Source organism: Aegilops tauschii, chromosome 1 (assembly GCF_002575655.3).
Source record: "Aegilops tauschii subsp. strangulata cultivar AL8/78 chromosome 1, Aet v6.0, whole genome shotgun sequence".
NCBI lineage: Eukaryota > Viridiplantae > Streptophyta > Magnoliopsida > Poales > Poaceae > Aegilops > Aegilops tauschii.
Window position 1 is genome coordinate 41,643,750 of NC_053035.3, and position 15,576 is coordinate 41,659,325.

Consider the following 15,576-nt stretch of genomic DNA (forward strand, 5'->3'; position numbering starts at 1 on the left):
TCAGGTAACAAAGATGAGCTTTCTATTCAACCAATCTCATCAATAAGGAGCTCAAAAAAGAGGGATAAACCCGCACATGATGTGAAGAAGAAAAAGAAAAGACGGAGAAGCAAAGTTAGAAAGGTATCTCTCCACTATTTGCCCGTGACAAACAATGTGCATATCTGACAGAGAGCTTACCAGGAGCAGGAGGCCTATCATTTGGTGTAGTTTATGTCTTTTTTATTTTTTTAGTGAGACCATATGGAATGTAGCAAAAGTATCTTAGTGTGGGATTGTTTGAATCTGTTTATGACGCGACCTTTGTTTTGTGCGTTTGTCGTTTGTGTCTTCTTTTTAGCAAGAATCATACTGATATGGCAAAAGTTGTGTGTTAACACACGCAAGTTAATACTTTCTACCTCTGTCTATAACTTGAGTTTTTATGTTCTTGATAGTTCATGCTTTAATGCACGGGGAAGTTGCATGTGTTTTAGTACTAGAGTTGCCATGTTCTCACATCTGGTAGAGGCAACTCTCGAATTTCTGAACAGCTACGGTTGCACAACTCTTTTTTTTTACCAGAGTTGCTTCAAAAATGAACATAGTTGCTTCAGTTAATTGTTCGAGTTGCCAGGTTACTTTTCCTGATCAGGGTTGCTCATGAACCCCAAGCACCTTATAATAGGATAGGAAAGAAAGCCAAGCAGGTTTCAATGCATACAATATAGAGAAATTATGTTTTCGTGTTGCAATGCACCTGCAAAAATGCGCAATGGTCCTGCATTTTCTTTCCCACTAGAGTTCCTCTATTTTTGCAGTGGTGTTGCTTTTTTGTATCATAATAGTTGCTCAAGATGCGTACTGGTGTTGCCACTATAGTTGCTTTTTTCACCAGATCAAAAGAACGAACTAAAAACTGGACTAGTTGATGTTCAAGCAGGGAAGGGCATGGGTGGTTGAGTAGGGAAGAGAGAGGAGTCGGGTGGAGGTGGTGCTTACCTTTTTGGGGGGAGCTAGGTCTGGTTTTTTTCTCTCCAGATCTGATTTTTGGAGCAAGGAGGAGGAAGGAGGTGTTCCTGCGTCGGCTTTGTTCTTCAAGACGCCATAGATGGGGCAGATCTTGTTTAGAGGAGGAAAGGCAGGAGCAAGGAGGAAGAAGGGGACCCGTGCGTGGGCTTGTCCTTCAAGGAAAAGGAGGAGGGGGTTGCGTGAGGCGTCCGCAAGGGGAGCGTGGGCGGGAGTGCAAGGAGGGAGTGGGGATCGAAGCCTGGGGACGACGGGTGCGAGGAAGCGGGGGCCGGGGGGACCAGGTGCGATTGGGGCGCGCGCGCGATCCACCCATAATTCGCGCGGGCTTGGGTTGGTTGGTTTCGCGCGCGCGGGGCTGCTTTCCGTTTTTGGCTGTCTGGTCGAGCGCGCGGGCGGCTCCTTCCTTTTCTGGGAGAGCGCTCGGGGCTGCGATCGGGCGCCCGTGCGCCCGCGAGCCACGTCCAAAAAATGTCGTTCTTCTCTACAAGGGTTGCATGTGGAATTTGAGGAGAATCTGTGCACCAGCATCCGACTCTTTGATGTTGCTCTGATCATATTGTGTAAATATATTTCTAATAAAGCAATCGCCCGATGGTGTACATGTTAGAAATAACAAGATGTAATCATCAAGTGTGAGAGATGGCAGCATCATGATGGGATGTTATGTACTGTTGTGCTCATCAATAGGTTAGTCTTTCATTCTCTTGCAGCCAGTATGTTTTTTGTTATGCAAACAATTAGGAAATATCTAATTTCTATGTACGCCACACCGCCAAGTCGTAGGCACGCGCGGCCTCATCGGCGGTGGGATACTTGCCGAGCCACGAACGCTGCCCGGCGTCGGAGAACTCCAGTACGAAGTTCCCGGAGGGCTTCGCCCTCATGCCGAAGAAACCGCACTTGCCCTTCGGCGTCTTCTTCGGCGCCATCGGGGAGCGGGCGGCGGCCGAGCTGGGAGCGGGGAGGCAACGTGCGGCGCGGGGCGGAGGCGGACGGATTCAGCTACACATGATTCACATTCGTTCACATGAATTTGTGAAATTATTTGAAAATTCTAAGGTATTCATTGTTATTTCTCCAGTAAGATATCCCCCTTTGTTAATACTACCCTATTCCTTTTCCTTCTTTCACGAAAGTGGAAGGAGTGATGAAGAAGTGAAACATAGTTGAAGTGGCCGTTTTTAACAGGAACGAAACTAAAGAATTTGACATTAACATAATTTTAGTACCAATTCACGTGTTCCTGGTTTCATTAGCATCAGAACATGTTGACCTAATTGTCCATGGTTACACTGTTACACTCATCTTCAAATGGCACAACTTGTTTTGCTGCCACATCTTCTCTTACCATACGATGAACAAGTATTGTATGTTCTATCCCTCTCTTATTTCAAACTGCATTAACAATGTTTTTTCAGTGTGTGGATGCCTAACTTTGCCTTATGGATTACTGATTTTGTTACTAATGTGTACACAAACCCTGCCTGATTAATTTAGTCCACTATATCTAACCATATGAATTGTGTATGTTGATACTGGTGTGGTACATACATTACCTCTGTTTTTTTAGAACTATGAGAGTGGAATGACAGCGCCCACGTGGACAACTCGGAGCTCAACCTCGTCAAGGGCTGCGGGCAGCAATGACTTATTTGGAGGTAATCTCAGACATATGTCTTCGTTATTAGTTTCAAGTTACTGTGCAGATTGATAATGGCCAAAATATTGTTGGATAAATCTATTTCCACTGAATTAACAGATTTCTTCCGTTGTGGGCCTACAAATATTTAGAGTAATATGCATGCAACCAGTCAATCACTACTTTGTACTATATGCTATGAAAAAAATTATGTGAGCAACCTTAAGTAGTAACCTTATATTGCTATGCACTGAAAATGGTCTTAGGTACCTCCAGTTTTAGTATCATCACATATTGAGGGCATTGTAAATGCTTCTACTATTGCAGGTTCAACTTGAATCTTCACTTCCGTAGGCATGTAACTGATTCGCTTCTTGATAAGTTCTTAGCTCACTGATTCAAATCCATATAGCTTGCGAGGTGCTGGAATAGTCTTATGCGACGTTTCATCTACATTTTATTAAATGTCTTTCCCGTAAAGAAATATAGTGCAAAGGAATTTAATTTTAGAAACAACTGCTGGTTACTATTGTTTGTGAATTCTATTTAATCATTCATAATTTTTAAATAGTATATCTTGTTCTTGCTTAACTGTCTGTCTGTATATATATACAATTCCTTTGAAATTTATTCTTAATCATGTCTCGAATACAAAATCTAGGTCGAAGCTGTGCTACATACTAGGTGGTAATAGTGGTCATCATTTATATGTTTGAAACTACTAATAATCCACTTAATCATCTCAAGTAACAAACTACTGACTAATTAGCCATGCATCCAGAAAAGCAGAAGTTGTTCATCTCAATAGAACCCTTAATTACCATATTTAGTTATTTAGAAACGGTTATATCTTAACCCCATGCCATTTCCGACAAAGCAAATATCATTGCAATTTATTTCTGTTGGTACTTTCGACAAGTGCGGGTGGACTTGATAATTGTCACGAGGCAGCTGCTAAAAGCAGGGGCTCTAATCAACAGCAAGGATCTTGTAATGGGTTGCAGGACGTGGTGCCAGGGTCATATATGTTGAATGGTAAGTATGCATTTTTGTCTAATTCTAAGTTAGCAGTGGATGTATTCCATGCTACCATGTTGATCAGAATTGGGACTCTGATTTCAATCTTCGTGCCTGTGGTTGATGCATACATGAGTTCTACATTGGGTGGGAGGAAGATAGTATGAAGAAATAAAGAGAACATTGGTAAAAAGCATGGTGAGGAACAAGGTGATCTTTATCTTCTGATGTGTTCTTGTCAACCTATAGTCTGATTTGTATTTTCTCATTGGTTATTGTAAACAGTAGGTGTGTATATATGCCAAATATGAGAAGAGGAAGAAGCCACGTTGGAAAGTTTGAGTACAAGGAAAATGAAGGTTTGATATTAGCCTCTAACAGAGCAGTGGTGCGTTGTCGAGGGAATCAACACGAATAGTTGCAGTAGCATAAGGTGCCAACCAAGGAACTATTACCAACAACTGATGCAGCCTTGATGCAGCAGTGCTGCGACGACAGGAGATCCGACGGGCATCGCAACGGCGAGAAGAAGCACGAGATGGCTAGGTTGACGAGAGCTACTGGGCCACAACAATTTCCATGGAATTTTTTCGTCTGTGTTTGTGGTGGCAAAATATAATGCATATCATCCATTAGATAATGCAGAGCCGTGAATAGGTTTGATGCCAATGACAAAAGCAAAATATGAGGTATTATAAACCCACGAAATAGTGAAATTCTGCATGAACTTACGTATATTTTTTCTGGAGAAAGGGGTACAATGAATTATTGTTTTGTGTATAATTGGACAATGAATTAATCGACGAAAAAGAACAGTGGTTACAAACTTACAATATCGAAAAGGGTGGGTGGAACAAGAATAGGGGTTTGGGAGATAAATCGACAATGCTTCCAGATGTGTTTGAGGATCGTAAACGGTGTGTTAAACATGATTGACATTGAACCACTAAATATGCGTGCCCCCGTAGAAATGCACGAGCAATATCCTAATTTAGGGATGGAAATTTTAAACTTCAGTCATGCTTTATTGGACGTTTTTCTCTAATAAATATATTCCATGTAGTATAAACTTCTGGAGGTATGGTTAGTTTTTCTTTAATTTTGTATAAGACAATAACAGTGCATATAGTGGAGACTGAATTAGCTTATAGGACATCAAAGGAAGTTCCTTTTTCATCTTGAAGAAAGTTGTTTCATATGTGTTAATAACAATGTACCTCCAATTAGTTTCTAACCATCCTTCCAAATCTCATACCTTGATATTCTTCTTTTTTCTCCTTGTAGTCCAATTATATCTTAAGAACTAAGATAATTATATACTCCATCTGTCTAGAGTTACTTGATGCTAAAATGGCGTTAGATACATTCATTTCAGGGTCTAATGATTTCCTACTTTAGAGGGCTGAGAGTGAACGGGATGGGGGTTGAGATTGATTTATTTAGTTCCGGCTGACTGAGCGAAATAATTTCCTTACTTTAGAAAATATGAAAACTTGCATTTCATTACAGATGGCTTTGCAACAAATTGCATGAGTGAGCGGTCATTTTTTTCATCAATTGTATAATTTTTGGTTAGGATAGAAGGGTATATGCATTGGTTGGTTGCTTCAAGGGTTAATAACGGACACGGTGGTGGCGTATCAGTTGCATGCCCAATAACGGACATCATATTTGTGTTTTGTGGTAATGCACGACATTCAACTGTATGTACAAGGTGGCAATGGCTTAGGAGGCATCGGATATCCATGGGAAAGTATGGTGTGAAGGAGAGAGGGCCCCATGACAAAGGTGAGTTGCGCATCATTCGGTTTCAAAGAGGGCTCCAACGAGAAGTATTCCGCTACGGCGGGAAACCGTGCTGGAAAGGGGGGTTCGATACGAAAATGGAAGGATGCGTCGTGGGGTGGACTTTTTGGGGGGGGGGGGGGGGGGCGGGTGGAGAGGGGGCACGTGTTGGATGTAACAAGATGGATAGTCCGGATAACAAAATGGAAGGATGCATCTCCAGCCGGCCCCCCAAGAAGCCTCCCAAGCCACTTTTTGGGCGCCGGCGGACAAAAAACGCCCCACTCAGGCCCCCAGAGACCCGTTTATCGCCGGATTTCGCGAGATTTACGGCCGGCACTACCACCCCAAACCCAGCCCCGGGGGGGCAGCTGGGGACGCCGGCTGTTGCCTTTTGCATGCACAGGGCCACTCGTCAGCCTCTCTCTCTCCCCTCTCTCTCCTCTCTCCTCCCCTTTCTCTCTTTTCTTTCTCCTCTCTCTTCTCTCTTTCCTTCCACCACCTACCGCACACAGCGCGCATGGCCGGGGTGGGGCTCGCGCTCGCGTGGTCAAAGCCTCCACTCGACCATCTCCTTCCTCCTCGCTTGGTCGCCATCGCCACCATCCGCGCAAGATCCAGCCCATCTCCTCCGCATCCGTCGAGTGGGCGTTCCGGCGGACCCGGTCGGCGTCGTCGCTCGCCGCCGAGTTCGCGGGCGTCCCGCTCAAGCGCTGGTGGGACTGGGGCCTCGGCTGGCTGCGGCTCCGCCGGCGACCTGGAGATGATCAAGGAGGAGGCAGTCGCGCTCGGCCGGGGCACCTGGGCCCGCTTCCTCTACAAGGTGCGCTCCGGGGTCCGCCGCCTCGTCGTGTCCGACCACCCGCTGCCCACCACGCAGTGCCTCAGGGGTGCCTCGCTGCCCCCGTTCTGGCGTTCCGGCGGACGGGCGGTGGTGCCGAGCAGGCCGGCGCGGCGGGACGAGCTGCAGGGCGCGCGGGACGAGAAGCAGGGGCGCGGGACGAGCTGCAGGCGCGCGCGAGCGACATGGCCGAGGAGAGGAGCGCGCGCGGCCGGGCGGAGCAGCGCGGGCGCGGCCGGGACGACGTGGGCGTGACCAGGGCGTTGGAGGAGCGCGCGGCGGCCGGGCGGAGCGGCGCGGGCAGCTGCACCTCCGAGCGTGCGGCGGCCGTGGGAGTTGCCGCCGAGCTCGCGCAGCTGCACCTCCGTGTCGCCTCCAAGCTCGCGCTGCCGCCGCTGCAGTCCACCTTTGGGTTGTCTCCAAGCTCGCGCCGACAGGGAGGGAGGGGGAGCACGCTGGACGGCGGCGAGCGGCGCCGTGGCGAGGGCGGCGAGCAGCAAGAGGCGTCGTGGCAAGGGCGGTGAGCAGCAGGAGGGCGTGCGGCGGCTACGAGTGGTGCGTGGGGGGGCCAATGAGTGGATAGATTTTCACCCCAAGACTAAATGTTACGCCGGCAGCCTCCCAAGCGGCGAAAAAATGCCTCCTGGGGGCTCAACGGCTGGAGATGCTCTTATGGGCTGAATTTGGAGGAGCCTGGACTATGCAATAGTTGAATTTTTGGAGCCCGCTAGGCGTCCATTTGATGTTCGAACACGCCCAGGCGTATGAGAAAGGAATGAGCTTCGAACTAGGGGACGAGCTTAAACATTTGTTTAATTCATTTATATGCATTGTAGCCCGTAGCAACGCACGGGCATTCTACTAGTACTTGTGGGTTATCACTCAGGAAGAGGATTGAGTGAGGTTCTGGATTAAGAAACTTACCCAGCTAGGGGGTTGTATATGGAAAAGCCATCTCAGCACTTAAGGAGAGTGAATTCTTCTTTCCCCCCTTTATAAAGATCAACCAACATGGCGGCTAGGGTGGCGAAATTGTCCGGACCCTTGCGCCCAAAGCGAGATGTATCATCCTCCCCGTTGTAATTCCACATGGGGAGTCCCCTGGATTGAAGTGGCTGAACACCTCGCGTTATGGAAATCGCCATGACCTCAATTATGGACGGTCTGGATTGGGCGAGTATTTTTATCTTGTCCATTAACATCTTAACCTCTGCACTATCTATCTCCTCGAGGCTCCGGGGGCGCCAGCTATGGCGCTTTTTTAACGGAGCATTGGAAACTTCAGGAAGACCTCGTCGGATTGGGTCCGGGAGAACGATGTCTTCAATATAAAACCACTCTGAGGGCCACTCTTCGGATGCCTTCTTCGGAGTGCCGGATAGGTATCCTGTCTCGGCTATGCGCCATACTTCGGCACCGCCCACCTCGAATATGGACCCCTTTTGGGAGCGAGGGACGAGGCAGAAAAGCTTTCTCCATAGCTCGAAATGGGCCTCGCAGCCTAGGAACAGCTCGCAAAGAGCGACGAAGCCCGTGATGTGCAGAATGGAGCCCGGCGTGAGATTGTGCAGTTGGAGGCCATAGTACTCTAGGAGACCTCAGAGGAAAGGATGGATTGGAAATCCAACGCCTCTTAAGAGAAAGGAAACGAAGCACACTCGCTCCCCTGCTGAAGGATTCGGGAAATTTTCTGCCAGGGCTTCGCCAGTAAAAGAAGTTAATCCCGCCCGAACGGGGACTAGATCCGCAGGGGGGAGATAGCCCCTGCACCTGGAGCTTGGTCAGCTAGGCATGGGATACAGAGAAGCTCTCCCAATCGCCTTTTAGTGGGCCGTGGGGGCGGGAGGAAGAACTAGGAGCGTTGGCCATGATTGCGTGGTTTCTCCGGGCAAGTTCGAAGGATTTTTCGCCCGGTGTGGAATGGCATCTGAGATTCGATCTCCTTAAATAGACACCTTCTGTACGCTGTCGAGGGGTTATTCGTGAAAACGCTTGGACCCTTCGTATTCGTTTGCCACGTGGAAGCTGAGGCGACGGAAGCACAGAAGCCGAAGGGTACGACATTTAATGAAAACCGAGATGTTCGAAGAATTCACCTTACCAAGACCGAAGATGTAAGGGCCGAATGTAGCCCTTCGGTTCAGATGCTTTGAAGTATTCAGTGGAGGAACCCACCTTGCAATGCCGAAGACAATTTGCGCGCCGAACACATCATCATTGAAGACTGGTTCGGGGGCTACTGAGGGAGTCCAGGATTACGGGGTCCTCGGGCGTCCGGGCTATGTGAGGTGGGCCGGACTGATGGGTCGTGAAGATACCATCGTAAATTGTATGCATGCATTGCTTTATATTTGTGTTCATAAAAGAACTATCATTTCATTTCAGTAATCTCCCTAGGATCTATGTACTGTCCTGTGGCAAGCACGGGCATTCAACTACTGTTGTATACTTGTATAAAAAATTCGCCAGTAAAAAAAATCCCATCGACCTTTCGAGTAAAAAAGACAATTTTTTAGGGCATAAACCTTTTACATGAGTAGAACATTTGATCATGTTTGTTTCCCAAAAAAATCCAATATTTCTCGATCTTGTAGTAAATTTTTTTTTTGAAAAATGGGTGCATGTGCACCCCCTGTTCCATTTCTCCTCCTTCACCCGTCTCTATTTAAAGGGAACACTCGTACAACTCCTAGTCATTGCACATAGAGAGCACAACAAAAAGCAATGGCGGAGCTAGACGAAAACCTTTTGGGAGGGGGAGGGGGCGAATCGTAAATGACATTTTGAAGCATTGAATTTGTTATTTTTGCCACGGTTTCCACGAAAGTCATATGGTGATAAAATTTTGCAAGCCAACAAACATTTTGTCAATGTTTCTTACAAAAAGAAGCAGAAATTTTTCACATTTTTTAACTTTACTGTTCACCCTAGCTCATATGAGCTCGGGATTAGAACATCTGCGTCCACTAACCAATGTTCCTCCCATGTGCTTCTTAGCAGGCACAAAGTGACCCAGGCCCTGCTCCTCTCCTCCACCCGGCAGGGGCTTATGGCTTAGGCAAGCTTTCCCCCCTCCCCATCTTTCTCCCCTCCTTCTCCTTGCTAACCTACTAGTACACTACATGACTGCAGATGTGGGCTCCCACCTTAGCGACACCGGCGCCGGCCAGCCGGTCCCGTTGCCGACCTGCTCGGCGGCGAAGCCGGGAATTTGGGCGCTAGTGGTGATCCTTGGTTTTGTTGCGGGGCTAAACGTAAATGACAAAGATCTGGGAGTGGCAAACGGCTGATTTTCCCCTCATCTAGGCCTTTCAAATAGTTTTATCTTGGGGGGACGCTCTTCACCACCATGGCCGGGTAAGTAATTGCTTTCCACCATAAGTTCCAGTTTCAACTTTGATTTTGTCTTATTTCCTGAACGTCAAAGCTTGCAGAGTACATGCCCTATATTCTATATGGAGTTCAGTCCAGACAACATAGTTCGGGGACAAATGAAGAAGGAGGCAGAGTGTTATAGTTGTGGGGCATATAAAAGACGTGTAAACAAAAGGATTAGACAAACTGGGAATTTGACTCAAGTCGACTAAAAAGCAACAGAAAATCATTTCAAGTTCAGACATACATTCAACAATTGCATTTTTTGGAAAAGGAGGTTAAAACCCCCGGCCTCTGCATCAATCGATGCATACATCCATCTTTATTAATTATTCAACAAAGGTCTCACAAGAACATACATTAAGCCACACGAAGCCATTACTTACACCTACAAACTCGATAATGTGGAGTGCTTTCACTCCACATATCTAAAATCGGTGTCGTCGCCGATCCATCCGCACAACTTTGGCGGTATGGAGTATGCCATGGACCAAAAAGGCGTCTCACCAACATCCAGTACAAGACGGAATCAGACGGACGCATATCCTTCTATGAGTTCGGCTGGCGGGAGTTCATGACGGGAAGAGCAACCGCAATGACTTTCAGATGATGTTTATCGTTGATCAAGTTTACAAATAAGGTCTAAGTCATGAATATATCAGCCGATGGATGTGATACATTCATGTTTGTTTCTTGAGTCCAACAAATTTGTAGTGTTACTTAATTATTTGGTCATTTGTTTCTAAAATTAATTCAATCTCCTTCAGTTATATTGAAAATCATGTGACTTCACCTTTTGGAGTAATGTGTGTCGACACGCGATGCCAACAATTGGTATACTCTACCCTTTCCCTCTAGTGGCGGGCGCTATGGCAGAACCGCCGCTACTAACATGGTATCTGTGGGAAAAAAGTCCATTTTGCTCCCGTGAAAAAAATGGGTTGTTCGCATAACCCCATCATTTCTTTTGGTTCACTTAAACCCTTAATCTAACCAATAACGTTCAAAAATCGTTGTTGGTGGGTTTCTTAGGTGGTTTGCTGACGTGGACTTGGTCAAAGCGGTTTGTTGACCAGTGGGGCCACGTCGTCAGGTGAGGATATTACATTGCGTGAAGATGGGGACGATGCGGATTTCTCCAGCACCCCTGCAGAGAATGAGAGAAGAAAGGGGAAGATGGTGTCTCGGTCTGCCGCCGCCTTGGTGACCGACCGCCGCTGCTGCTCCTGTGATCCACCGCCACAGCTGCTGCCTCTGTGATCCGCCGCTGCGTTTGAAACTCTCTCTCTCTCTCTCTCACTCACTCTCTCTCTCTCTATACGTCAGTGCCCTTCGTCATGCACGCAACAAACAGGAACACACCACGCTTCATCCCGAGCTTGCACCATCGCGGAATGATCTTCATCGACGTCGTGCCCCAAAAAACTCAAATGCGGACTGAGTCGATGGATGGCGCCCAGAATCGACTGAATCGAGCTCATCTTCCCCAATTCCGATCGTCTGTCACCGCCGTTGATCTGCTGCACCCTCCCGTTTTTTGTGTCGTCGCCGCGAGGAACAGGAGGCGCGCCCAACCCAATCCGACGTGAACTCCCGGTCATGCCGGCCCCGGCCGCCGCCGGTCCGCCGCTGAAGGGCGAAGCGCCACCGCCCATGCGTCCCGCTTCCCCTGCTCCTTCCTCCTTTTCCCACGGGAAGCCGAATTCGCGCCGCCCGCACGTGCCTCGGCTCGCCTGCTCACGCACTACCACGTCGTTGCGCCACCGCTAAATCCCTCCACGCCGGCGACCTCTCACTCCCAGCGCTGCTCCGCTGCCAGCCATTTCACCGCATCTGCTCCCACTAGGAGCTCGCCGCCGGCCACCATCGGGCCTCCTGCAGCACCCCCACCGCCGAGCCACGCCACCATCGGCCTTCACCTCCGTTCCACGCCATAGTTGCTTCTCCGGTCAGCCATGCCACCACAACCACCTACAACGCTGCCGAGAGCATCGACGGGTCACCTAACGAGAGGGCCCCACTGGTCAGCTACCACTTTGACCTCGTCCACGTGTGCAAACCACCTAAGCAAATCCATCTAGGATGATTTTTGACTGGTATGCGATAGTTAGGGGGGGTGTAAAGGAGCAGAAAAAAATATCAATGGTTATGTGAACCATCAAGTTTTTTTAGAGAGTAAAATGGACTTTTTTCTATCTGTGGTGGGTAGGAACTAACGCCCGCCACTAGAAGGTACGTACCAGTGGCGGGCGCCCCTGGAAGCCTGGCCCGTCACCGCTGGCCTTTTTGCGACCACCGCTGCTAGGCATTCCTTAAGTAGTGTCAAGAATGTAAACATGTTGATGAACCTTTTTTTAATACATTAGAACCGCAGATGCCCACATATACGCATATACAATCACACATGCACGCACGCACGTTCTATCCCTATGAGCATCTTTGAGATACTATGATTGACAAGGTCAACACATGCACCTCGTCGTCGATGGAAACGTATTCTTCCACTGAACAAGCATCGCCAAAAAGACTAGATTAAATTCAGAAAAATATGAGCACGAGGGCAAAGTCTAAGACTTGGACCCTGATGAGCAGGTTCCACCGTGGAGGTACGAACCTAAACATTTGAGTCCGTGTTGATAAACCTTATTAACAAATATATCGGTATCATGCCTTGTGTGTGATTATTACATTTGAGTTCGCGTTGATGAACCTTATTAACAAATACATCGGTATCATCCCTTGTGTGTGAAGTGTGATTATTTGATCCTTGATACTCCACTATGCGCCTCAATTTATTCTCGTTGATTTAGCGATTTGATCTGTGGGTAGTTGTCTAGTTGAGCAGTGTTGGATGAAAAAAACATCGGACGTGTAGCATTGCTATTGTGCCACGGTCCAACTTTAGAGCTTCGTAGCAACATACATGTACCTTCCTTTGGCAGCTACGCACAGAGGCAGACCTTGCGGTGTCCTCGTCAGCTGCCGACCTGGGAAATTGCTGCGCGCTTGCGTCGGCGGACACTTCCACGACAAATGGCGCGGATAGGCAGCGTTTCGTTGCGTGCCCGGAGCTAAAATGAGGACAAAGCTACAAACCACGCCCCGACGGCGGCCGTCTCTGTCCGCGCGTCTGTGTTGGTACTTGGTAGTTGGGCCGTCTCAAACTAAGCTACAAGTACCTTAGCTATACGCTGATCGAGAGCAGGAGCTAGGAGCTAGATCGGCAGCAGCTAGGATCGAGATGGCCGTGTCACGGCAGACAGGGTGGATCGCCGCTGGCCTCCTCGCGCGCCTGCTCATGGTGGCCGTCCTGCTCATGTCCGTGCGCTTCGTTCTGTCCAACTACATCCACTGGGACCATACACAGGGCATCTACAAGCTCCAGAGCTACACGTATGTATTCCTCTGTATCCGATGTATATTCTAGTTCTAGCTAAGCCAGCGCGTTGTATTACTGTACTAGTGTTACTAGTACTACATACTGCGTCGCTAGCTCTAGCTAACCTCTGAGACGGGACGAGTTCTGATGTGGCATGGCAATGGCATGGCGAACGTACAGGTATGTGGTCGCGTCGGCCGTCGTGGGGGCGGCGGGGAGCGTGCTGCAGATACCCGTCGCCATGTACCTGCTGTGCAAGAGCAAAAGGGCGATACCCAGCGCCATGATCCTCGACATCAGCATGCACGCCGACATAGTAAGCTGCTGCTCTGGCTAGCTACCTTAATTTCTCGTGCAAAGCTCCCGATTTCCTTCGGCTAAGTAGAACAAGGTTATGATGATTGCCGCTACAACGCGCAGGTGATAAGCGTCGTGCTGGCAAGCGGGGTCGGCGGCGGCCGGGTTTGGCGCGACCAACGACGTTCTGCGCTACGTCCGGGCGAGCAAATGGGAAGGCAGGCAGCAAGAGGAGCAGGCTCTCATTAACTACTACAACAGGGCGATCGTCCCAGTCGTGTTCCTCCTCGTGGGCATGGTCCTCTCCATCTGCGCCACCGTCGTCTCCGCCAGGCTCCGCGCCAGGGCGATAAATGATTCTGAAGTTGGAGCCTGATCCATCAATTTCACACAAAAACAAGGCGACTTCAGTTCATCCATTGTATTGCCATATTCAGGCACTGCCAGCATGGCGCTATGCTCGCAATGCAGAATATTTTCTTTTAAGGTTTGAATTTCCCCATTAAGGAATTGTGAGACACTAGAAACGGCGCCTGATTCCTCCCTTGCTATTTACTCCCTCTGTCGTGGAATTGTCACGGCAGATGTCTTCGTGCAAGGACTTAGTCGTGGAGCCATCGCAACTAGGAAGCTTAAAGGGTTAAACGGGACAAAGGACACGAGGATTATACTGGTTCGGCCTCTTACGGTGAAGGTAAAAGCCTACTCCAGTTGAGGTGGAATTACTTAGGGTTTCGATGACCAGGGAGCTTAACCGCTATGCCTGGCTATCGATCTGATGTTACTTGTCCTGAACCGCCGCTGGGTCGTCCCTTTATATAGAGGTTAACGCCCAACGGCTCTCAGAGTCCCGGTCGGCTTATAAACAGTGTTCGACCCGGACTCTTAACTATTCTTGCCTTACACTACAAGTCATGCCTTAACGGCGGTTTATCACTACGGGCCTTAAGCCGCCTCTAGGCCTTAGGCCCATTACTGAACCGCCATCCTCAAGCTTGATATTGGGCTTCATGTGATGATCGTCATGACATAACCCGGCCCCTTCTGGGCGGGTGACTCCAGTAGTTATATCCCCAACATTAGGCCCCAGATTGATTTGAACCGGTTCATGTCAATCTTCAATACCTTAAGGAAAAATCTTCTGGCTTCTGTTTGCGCAAAGGCTATAACCCGCCGTGACGTCATCTTCTGGATTCTTAGTAACCCGCCATGATGTCATCCGCCATTAATGCACGTTTTGCCCAACATATCTCAACGGATCGTTATCTTAATAACTGTCCCGAAAATCGAGGCGTCTCCGCAGCTGGATAATCATGTCTTCAGCCTCCTCGTTTCTCGCGCCCATTCATCAGCCGTCCCTTATAAGTAGGCCCAGCCCTTAGGTCTTCGTCATTCTTCCCTTTCCATCATCTTCCTCCTCTCGACGCCTCAGAGCCCGAGCTCCGCCGCCGCCGCCGCGCATCCCGTCTGCACCAACCAAGGCCGCTGCATCGACCTGTCTTGACCAGAGAACCGCGGCGCACCTCCGCTGCTCATCAGCACCAATAAGTCCTCGCCGTCCCGTATATTAGATCCGCATTAGGGTTCGCGAGTTCTTCTGTGTTCTTCGTGGTTCCTCGTGATTCCTTCGCAGTTCTTCCACAACGGCCTCCTTTGATCCAAGAGTAGTGCATAACTTCGGCGGTAGTCGTTTCACACCCATTTTCAATACTAGCAGATCCCTTTTGCTTGCAAAAAGACCTCATTTAGAGCTTATGAACTTCTCTGTATCAGTTTTTAGGTCTAGAAATTTTTCTTTTCTGGACGATCGTTTGATCCAAAATAATCCCTGCAATCTGCGAAACTTGTTTGTGCAACACTTAGGCAGAAAACTGCATCTGTTAGCCATGGCGGCTCATATCGCCGGCTTAAAAGAGGCCATGCTTTGTGAAATTTCTGGATCATTCATAATAGAGTTAAATAACTTAATTGCTCATGATATCCACGTCGGCTTAAATAACCTGACACAATTAGTCATATATCATTAGGCCCCTTCATAAGCCGCCATCTTGAATACTGAACTGAAACTTTCCTCTGGCTTAAATTTGAACCGGAAATTTTATTTTGTCATAGGCTTCCATCTTTCACAATGCCGCCTAAGGCTCCCAAAGCACCCATCACATGCAACTGAGTTAGATCCAACGTCACTGACAACATCTTAGCTGATTTTGTAAAGACGGGTTATCTGCCAAG

General features: G+C 48.5%; 1 protein-coding gene across 1 annotated transcript; it reads left to right on the forward strand.

The window, feature by feature from the left end:
- The first annotated feature begins 12,909 nt into the window (after positions 1–12,909).
- On the forward strand, positions 12,910–13,720 carry LOC123494782 (CASP-like protein 4D1). The gene is made up of 3 exons (XM_045231171.1): positions 12,910–13,061; positions 13,228–13,379; positions 13,491–13,720. Exons 1-3 carry the CDS (start codon positions 12,910–12,912, stop codon positions 13,718–13,720), a joined length of 534 nt encoding a protein of 177 aa, XP_045087106.1.
- Positions 13,721–15,576: the final 1,856 nt, after the last annotated feature.